The sequence below is a fragment of the Protomyctophum bolini genome (genome assembly GCF_963924005.1).
Source record: "Protomyctophum bolini genome assembly, chromosome: 3".
Taxonomy (NCBI): Eukaryota; Metazoa; Chordata; class Actinopteri; order Myctophiformes; family Myctophidae; genus Protomyctophum; species Protomyctophum bolini.
Genome location: NC_137864.1, coordinates 44,032,952 through 44,042,759, shown reverse-complemented (window position 1 = coordinate 44,042,759; position 9,808 = coordinate 44,032,952). Strand labels below are relative to the sequence as shown.

Below are 9,808 nucleotides of genomic sequence, written 5' to 3'. Positions count from 1 at the left end.
CTTAAAATGTCCCACCACGTCCCTCTGGAACTCACTCCTAACCCATAGAATAGCCTTCCACACCACATTCTGTTTTGGTTTTGGTTTCTCTCCATTGTTTAGTTTTAGTTGTGAGATTCTTTTTGGGTTTTTTTTTAAGATGATTTTCTTTGGCTTTTGTGCCTTACTTAATTGATAGTTACAGTGAAGACAGACAGGAAAGAGGGAGAGAGAGAAGGGGAGAGACACGCAGCAAAGGTCGTCATGAACGGGACGCGTCAGGCCAGAGCCTATGGCCCTTATTTATCAACGCGGTGTAAACCCAAAATTGGGTGTACACTCGGTGTACACCCAATTTTGGGTGTACACCATGTGTACACCGGGTGTACCGTGTACACCATGTGTACACCCGGTGTACATGTACACCGCGTTGATAAATAAGGGCCTATATGTGGCATGCGCCTGAACCACTAGGCCAGTGGGCGCCCTTTGTTATGTGATTTTTTAAACAGTATTAAAGGAGGACCACACACACACAATGGAAGATGCTTCTAAGCATATTGCTAGTTTGATGCTCTAATCTTTAGAAAAGAAAAATAACCGGAAATAGCCCATCTATAAGCATGTAGATAGTCTATTTTCGCTATGCAACATGCTTCCATAGAAGACACGCTGGCTCCTATAGAATCCAAATGACTGAAATCAGTCGCGGCGACTGAGAACTTTACTCCATGGGTAAAATGAACACTCAGCATTCTGCTGTGTACAGAACAGACACTGATACGTGAGACCTGGCAGGAGAGAGAGAGAGACATGCTTTATCTTATCTGTGACCTTGTAAATCCTGCAGCAGTACAAGGCAAACAGCACCAGCTATACGGGAAGGGAACCACTTTCTTTCTGTGACTAACAGCAATGCACCAACTTAAATTAACACATTCTGACCTGAGATCAGATTCTACATCCTGACAGTTTTCTGAAAAAGCTATGTTTCTATGTCAGTCGTTCTTTGATTTTTCAAAAATAGCAGATCTACAAGCTCATAGCGCGCCATTGTAGATCTGCTATTTTCAATAGCAAAAGCACAACAGGCCAAGGAATTACAGTAGGTTCCTGCATTTCTTTCCTCTCCACATAAATATGCTTCCAGGTACAACACAAGTCATTCATGGGTGACTGACGTCATAGACTGCCCACATGAACTTTGAGATCCATGCCATCATTAAACCCTGTCATGTTTTCTTTCTTATATCACTTTCTTTTTTTAGGTTACCGTATTTATTCATATTGAATTAATGCAAATGCAACACAAACTGTGGACACAGGTCTGAAATGTCTCACACTGTTCGACTCCCGATCCCGACGGCCTTTCCTGCGTGTCACCCCCCCCCCCCCCCCATCTCTATCCCTCCACAAAAAATATAAAATAAGAAAAGGCGAAAGCCACAGAAAACTGAATCTAAATCAAATGATGGTCTGAGGCTCAAATGCCGAATGAAAAGGGTTGAAAGCCACTGATCTAAACTGAGCTAAACATGGTGTAAGTGAACAATGCCATCAGACTGACCCTGTACTCGCTGTTGGCTGCCGTGGCGACCCACAGGTTGTTGGGCACGCCCATCCTCCTGTAGTCGGCCGACAGGTCCAGGAAGCTCCACGACTCGCCTCTCTCCTCCTTGTTCACGTTGGGGTTGAAGGACAGACAGTACAGCTCACTGTACTTCTCTGTGGACGGGACGGGGAGGGGAGGGGAGGAGAGGAGAGGAGAGGAGAGGAGAGGAGAGGAGAGGAGAGGAGAGGAGAGGAGAGGAGAGGATATGCATTTAGCAGACGCTTCCAACTTCCCTGCGTTTTCTATCTGAGCATGCAGAACATTGTGCTTTATCATTAAGGCAATTAATATAATTGAAATGTGCGTCTGTGTGTGTGTGTGTGTGTGTGTATGTAGTCTGTGCAGTGCACGCATGTGAGCATGTACTGTATGTGTGCACAGACTACATGCATCCATGCACGCACGACGCACACACATGCGCGGGCGCACAGCTAACACATTCATACCATAGTCACATGTATGCAGACACACACACACACACACACAGTCACACCTGGTCGTGACAGCCTGGTGAGGGAGGCGTGTGACTCTCTCTCTCTCTCTCACACACACACACACACACACACACACACACACACACACACACACACACACACACACACACACACACACACACACACACACACACACACACACACACACACACACACACACACACACACACACACACACACACACACACACACACACACACACACACACACACACACACACACACACACACCTGGTCGTGACAGCCTGGTGAGGGAGGCGTGCACGTCCATGCAGTCTCTCTCCTGTGGAATGAGGAGCTGGATGACCCGGAAGTTCTTACAGCGCAGGACCAGCTGACTTCCTGTGGGCGTGGGCGGTAGCCGCTCCACACCGCCCACCATGCTGTGGAGCACCTGCACGCGCACACACACACACACACGCGCGCACACACGCACACACACACACACACACACACACAGGTTTGATGGTCATCTCAGAGTGCCGTGACCATGGTCCCCCCACCGGCCCCTCCCATTAGCCAATTCGAATATAGGATGGAAGGGAAGTGAGTAGAGCCAGCCAATAAGGAAGTGATGGACTACGTGACTGTCTCACTAGTCAGTTTCATGTCAGATTGTGTTTTCGAATGTCTTTCATGGATTTCTCTTCTCATTCTGAAGAGCTCAACGACGCTCGGTTTACGGCAGATTACGCTTGTGTGTGACATTTGGACTTCATGCTCACGTGCACACACACACACACACTTTTTCGTTGTTTGTCTATGGAATTGAAAGCCACTAACGTCAATGACTTTTTTTTGCATTATACAGGCCTACCGGTATCTTGTGATATGAATGCAGATGGCTGCATTGTGTAATTTGTGTATGTGAGTGTGATAGTGTCAGTGTGTGTGTAATAGGTCTTGTGATCTACAATATCAGTTTACTGTTGCTATAGAAATCTTGTGGGGGGAAACTGTGGAACCTCTCTCTCAATAAGTGAAATCCTTGTTGTGAGAATGCTGACTACGGTACTTTATGGGTTATTTGACAGAACGTATAAATGCACTTTACTTGAACACACCTACAGGGGTTGACACTAAGGTTTCAGAAGCACTTGCCCGTCGGGCAAGTACAGGTCATGTTCTACTTGCCCAAAGGTCATGCCCGATTGCCCAATTGTACTGTCTGGAAAAAATATACCTAATTTTTTATGCCAAATACCTACATAGCTATGACAATGAGTTCACACTTGTTATTTTTTACATTTTCAAGTGTAGTGGCAACCCTTAGTGTCAACGCCCGACCTATCACACAGCCCACTTCATCGCAGAGGTTACAGCGGCGAAGCCGGTTGCCAGGACAGAGCCGGTGGCTTGCTCAAAGCCACTGGTAGTGGACAGTAATACCAGGCCCCATCCAACACCAAGGAATACACCCATGTGTCTGTGCCAGGGACTGACACTGGCAAACTATGGTCACATTCATACCAGAGAGCTTTGCTGCGATTAAAACGAATCCTGCTGCGCATTTTCAGAAAGTGCACTTCGTTTGGCAGGTGTGAAGCCTCATTCGAATCCTAATGCGTATCAAAGAACTGCATTTTACTCCGAGCAAAAACGGGGGTTTCGCTTCGCTTCCAATCGCACTTGATTACGATTCGGTGCAGGTGTGAATGCAATCCGCAGTAAATAAAGGACATGAAGCAAACAATGTGGCGGGTGAGGAGCTGAACACAGTTGGAGACGGAGAAGGCAAATTTTACGCAGCGCAAAGATGTCCCGTTACCGATAGACGTAGTCGAATGAGGAGACTGAAGCCCTGATCGAAATGAGGACGAGTACATTAATCAATTGCTTAAGAAAACACATAAAAACACTGCAGTGTATTATAGCCTACAGAATATTCTGTCTGTCTGTCTGTGCCGTAAACATGGAGTGCTCACTGTGTGGGGACTGGGGAGCAGGGACTTTCATCTCGATAAACTTGTAAACATTTTGCGCTGCTCTCTGTTATATTATATCAGTGTGCTCAGCGCTGTGCCTCCATGACCAAAAGTGTGTGGCGTGGCTGCATGTGTATAGTGAGAGAGCGAGACAGCTGGGGGGGGGTCCAGTCCCAGACAGCACAACACATGCACGTTATGAGTATAATTGTATCACCATAGATTTCACTGTGTTGTAGGCTAGGTTTATGAATGGAACACATTGATAAAGGTCCCCCCTGCCGCGTTTCCAATTGCTACGGATGACAGTGTGAAGGCAAACCGCAGCAAATTAAATATGCAAGAATCCCAAAATCTCCGCCCATACGCATGAGTCTACCGAAGTATTAGGTGAGAATGTGACCTATGTTTCATTGAACTCCTAAAGCTCTCCTCTGAGCAACCATTAACCACTTTCAACCTGGTGTCTCTAATTGGGCATAATGTAGGTGAAAAATGTCAAAATGTCCTCCCAAGTTTCCAAAAATAACCTTAAAAGTCATTGAGCAAGACACTATTAAACCCCTACTTGATTGCTTAGTAAGATCGATCTGGAGGATAACAGTGGCTGAAATGTAAATGAGTGTCGTGTGTACAACTTAACCCATTCTGACCGGGCACCCATTTTGGTGTTAGCATCATGTTATGCTTTAGCTATTGAAAAATAGCAGATCTACAAGCTCATATCGCGCCACCGAGTGGCGCGATACGAGCTTGTAGGTCTGCTATTTTTGAAAAATCGAAGAACGACTGACATTTTTCTAGAATCTGATCTCAGGTCAGAATGGATTAATCAGACCAGTGTGTGTCCTAGTGGAAACCTCGTATGAATCTGGGTTAACGGTTATCAATTAACCTTTCAGAAATAGCTAAAATAGCCGCTCTACAAGCTGAACGAATACCTTTCCCCAATGTAACCACAGCGAAGCACCATCATGCGGAAAAGTATAAAATAGAGTGGTTAAAATGTGTGACATATTATGCAACCAAAGTGGGTCCCTCTAGAAACAAGCGACCTTCACTTGTCACAGTAATACTGTTTTTTTAACGTACCACTGCATTTTCTTGGAATTAATTAATTAACGATAATGTCGAGGCTATTATATCAGAACAGACCGTAAGCCGAATCCTGGCGTTGCAACTCTACTTCCTCTCCTCCTCTCCAGAGTCCAGACCTAATCTAGTGAAAAGACACGTTTAGTGAAATTTGACTCCTTACTGTATCTGTGTGGAGGAGATGCTACAGTCAGCGTCAGCATCGTCGTCCTACCCTCTAATTGATAACCGTAAAGTTGTACACACGACACTCATTTACATTTCAGCCACTGTTATCCTCCAGATCGATCTTACTAAGCAATCAAGTAGGGGTTTAATAGTGTCTTGCTCAATGACTTTTAAACAAGTCTTAGTGCTTTTCATGGTTTCGCCAAAGTAGCACGACGTTTCGGCCGCAGGTGGCCTTCATCACCTGATGAGGGCCTGAGGCCAAAACGTCGTGTCTTATATTATGGTGTTTTAAATAAAACAAAACACCACCGGAGCAAACCTGTGTGCGGACTCTCTTCTCTTCACTGTACTTATCTTAGTCCAGCACCAGGCAGGAACTGGATGTGCGCTAGCCACCTGCTTTTTAATCTAGACTAGGTCCACCAGTGTTTCCCTAGTCTATGCCAAATCTCTTTGCAAACTCACAATGTGCCGTGTTGTGTTTGTTAACTTGAAAGCTTATGGATCTGCCATTTTCTGCCCCAGAATGGGGAGGCTAGCTTTAGGACAACCGCACCTGCCCACACCTGCGCCCTCCTCCACACTGCCACTTACCAACTGCCCCCTCCCCTCCACACTGCCACTTACCCAGGTCTCCTTGCGTGTCTCTGGGTTGCTCTCTACAAAGATGGTGTGTGTGGCAGAGAGGTACAGCGTGCCCACACTGGGCTTCCTCTGACCTGAGGAACGGGCCAGCAAACGCACATTTTCCACCTGGAAGACAGACAGACACACACAGACAGACACACACACAGACACACACACACACACACACACACACACACACACACACACAGACACACACACACACACACTTTAATCAAACAGCAGAGGTCGGTAGGCATATGGGGTCACGTGGGATGTGGCTCAACAGCGGATAGAATCAACGTTATGATATATCTTGGGCTTGACCTGCTTGACCTTTTTGACTGGTACTGATTAGTGATTATTATGCTTGCGACATCACGGTCACTCGCTGCTTATCAGCCAGGTCACTTGGTGGTATGTATTCCCCCCCCCCCATATGATAAAAACCTGTTTACTTTATTTGTTTATTTGGACGGGACATTGAATATAATGGACATTATGAATTCAACATAAATACACCAGATTTATCAAAGATGCTAGATCTGCAGTCCCCACACAAAACACAGTAAATGGTAAATGGTGCATTTATATAGCGCCTTTATCCAATAGATTGTGCATATACATTCAGCCATTCACACACACATTCATACACCGAAGACATGCACGGCACCAATCAGGAGCAATTTGGGGTTCAGTGTCTTGCTCAAGGACACTTCGACGTTAACTCTGGGGGAGCCTGGGTTCGAACTGGCAACCTTGCGGTTACCTCTACCCCTGATGCACCGCCGCCCGTGTTTCCCCTTTGCTGTCTTTTGCCTTTTTGGGGCCTATTCGCGGTCACTTACTAAAAATCATACTGTGGTGGCTGGTCAAAAACAAAACAGGCAGACAGTGGAATACATTACATTAGGAAACAAAGCATTACATCATACATAGAACAATGTACAAAGGTACAGTACAAAGTGCATCTATATGGTTTAGCAGCGTTTTTATAGGGCAATACATATTTGCAACTAAAGGAACTTATGCATAAAGTGCAGTATTGCTTTCAAGGTTGTAACAGGATACGCTGTCAAAGTGCACTAGACTATTAAGACTATACATGGAAGCAGGTTTGGTTGTCGAAATGTCGAGTAACCTTTTTTTTCTTTTTAGATTGAACTTAAAAGGATGGAAATGAAGGACAATCTCTCATGGTCAAAGCTAGATCATTCCAGATCAGACAGCCAGGATGTTTGTACCGAAAGCGGTTTGCCGTCCCCTCTAGCGGTTGCCCTATAGTGCTGATTCCTATACCAGGCTTCCGTCTCATGAATTCCCTCAGGGGAGGCAGGCACACAGACCATGTAGGTACAGTACAGTATATAACACTAGCCTGTTTAAAAGGCAAAACTCAAGAAACTGTACCTCTGAAGGATGTTACGGTGGAGATATGAGTGATGGTTCCTTTCAAACACCTTAATAAGTGCACTCTTATATACTGTAACTGTTCTATGGATTTGAGAATCGTCACACGTGTGCAAGACCAACACAACTCGTCTACATTGTAAAACATCAAGACGGTTATTTTCATAGTACAGTATATTGTTAGACTGCATGCTAGGTTCTGACTGAGGCTGTGATCCTACAACCTAGAATACTGAGGCACTGCACTAATCTGTAAATTGTATTGTGTAGCCTACTTCTGTGCTCATATAATCAATACTGTTTGTTTCTGAACTAAGCTATAGGTGTATAGAGTAGACTACTGTATAGTACTAGATGTCCTCTGTATGCAATTAATGAACGTCAGAACAGAACGTGTCGTGAGACTCGATATACTGCCTGGTCAGGTGCCTCAGTCACATGCAGGGGTCGACACTAATGGCCTGACTGCCTGTGGCAAGTAGAAGAAAACAAAACGTTTGGGCAAGTGGAGTTTACACCCAGGTTGCCCGACAGGCAAGCGCATTCCGTCTTTATTCAATATTGGCTCTTCAAGAAGAACAATGCTACTTATTTCTATTTTTTTTACAACTAGCAGTTTCACTCATTCATTTTCTGCAGTTATTCATTGGATTCAACATTAATTTGAAATGCAATAGAACGGGGAAACTCTCCAGAGTCAAAAAGGCCTGTAACTTCATTCACAACACTCAACATGTCAAGAGTCGTGACTCGACAGAGACAAGTGATCTAATGAATCACTTCCACAAACATCTGGCAGGAAATCACTGCCAGTCATTCGGCAGTGCAGCTCCTGACTGTATATACAGCCTGAAGCATGGCTGGCCTGTCTGTGTGTATAATCATGTCTGCTACAGTACTGTATGTGTAGGTAAACATGGCAGATTACATGATGTTACGCATGAAGCTCATACTCTCAGCATCGAGGCTTCGTGTGCATGTATTCTTCTGTAAGAGATGATGAATCATGATGATGATGATGTGTACAGTACTGTATGTGCTGCAGTGATGCAAATAGCCTGCATCCTGCATCCTTATGTCCAAATCACGCCGGTTTAAGGTCAACCACACCAACGCATTGATGGGAAAACTACATTGAGAAAAGGACACAATCATATGTCACCCTCCGGGGGTCCTGGTATGCAATACTGTACTCGGTACTGTACTCTGACATAAACAATGTCCCCCTCGGACCCATCTAAAAGACCTGATCCCTGCAGGGTCCCCGTGGACACATGACATTGAAAACCTATCATTTACATCTCTGGTACTGTACTGTACGCCTTTGCCAGGGTGTCTGTCAGACAATAAAAGAGGAAAATGGTGGGTAACCTCCAGCACAATGCAACGTCATGGTTGAGCCTCAGCAGATGATGGTGACACTGACACCACTCATAATTACAGGGCAAAGACAGTGGACTGTCGATTCATGGAGGTTTATATACAACAATAGTTCATCATCGGTGACGTGTCCATATGGCAGTACAACGATTTGACACAATAATGTGCACAGAGATTGCACTGCAATGGTCATCATATTCATGCATTTTTGCATCACACAACAACAGTGCATGCATGGCACTGATCATCATAAGAGAGACAGAGAGAGAGAGAGAGAGAGAGAGAGAGAGAGAGAGATGCTCCTAAAAATCGTTCACAAGGTTGAATGCGGGTCAAGACAGAGAACTTAAATGCACCATGATAAAAATGATGAGATTATTAAAGAAAGGTGGTGTATTGTTATAACGGTGAGGACTGAGGATCGCTCTATAGCCAGCTGGAACAAGTGCCTACCTTGGGCGTTCGGATGTGCTCCATCACTGACTACCCCGAGCCTCCAGTCTCCAGTCAAAATGGTGCACGGGGTGGAGGATGAGAGCAGGAATGACAATATTAGAATGATAATAATAATCCCGGTATGCGTTTCTGGTGTTTTATTGTTATTATTATTGTCGCTGCATGTTAAAATAATAATCCCAAGCCCATCAGCGTCGATCAGTCGACAGGGTGTCGACAAACGAGCTGTAATTTAAAGTGCAGTGTGGAATCCGTTCCATGATCGTGTGCGTGTGTCTGTGTGAGCGTGTACTGAATGTATGTATGTGTGTCCGTGTGTGTGTGACAGTGTGTGTGTCCGTGAGTGTGTCCGTGTGTGTGTGTGTGTGTGTGTGTGTGTGTGTGTGTGACAGCTCACAACAACACACACGGATCCTTGGTTGAGGAGGAAGGATTTACCATGGCTGCAACGGCGCATGCGCACACTGTATGTTGTACAGTGGGTCGGGGCCCATTTGTGGGTCGCGGACACATTGTTATGGGTCTACTTGTTTATTATTAATCATAATAAACAATAATAACAATGTATTATTATTATTGCTATTGTTATTGTTATTATTCAGTCAGTGTGTTTGTGCATATCATGATGATCATGAAGATTATGATGGCAGCATTATTTGTTGG

General features: G+C 45.0%; 1 protein-coding gene across 2 annotated transcripts in view; it reads right to left on the bottom strand.

The window, feature by feature from the left end:
- LOC308312715 (phosphatidylinositol-3-phosphate phosphatase MTMR7-like) overlaps positions 1-9,491 on the bottom strand; it is a 22,309-nt gene extending 12,818 nt beyond the window's left edge. For both annotated transcript variants that reach the window (XM_080759417.1, XM_080759418.1), the window contains exons 1-4: positions 9,143-9,491; positions 5,903-6,028; positions 2,316-2,478; positions 1,547-1,704 (exon numbers count right to left, since the gene is read on the bottom strand). In XM_080759417.1, coding sequence (XP_080615543.1) covers positions 1,547-1,704; positions 2,316-2,478; positions 5,903-6,028; positions 9,143-9,166 — 471 coding nt within the window. In that variant the 5' untranslated portion in view covers positions 9,167-9,491. The remainder of the gene's footprint in view (positions 1-1,546; positions 1,705-2,315; positions 2,479-5,902; positions 6,029-9,142) is intronic.
- Between the last annotated feature and the right edge of the window lie 317 nt (positions 9,492-9,808).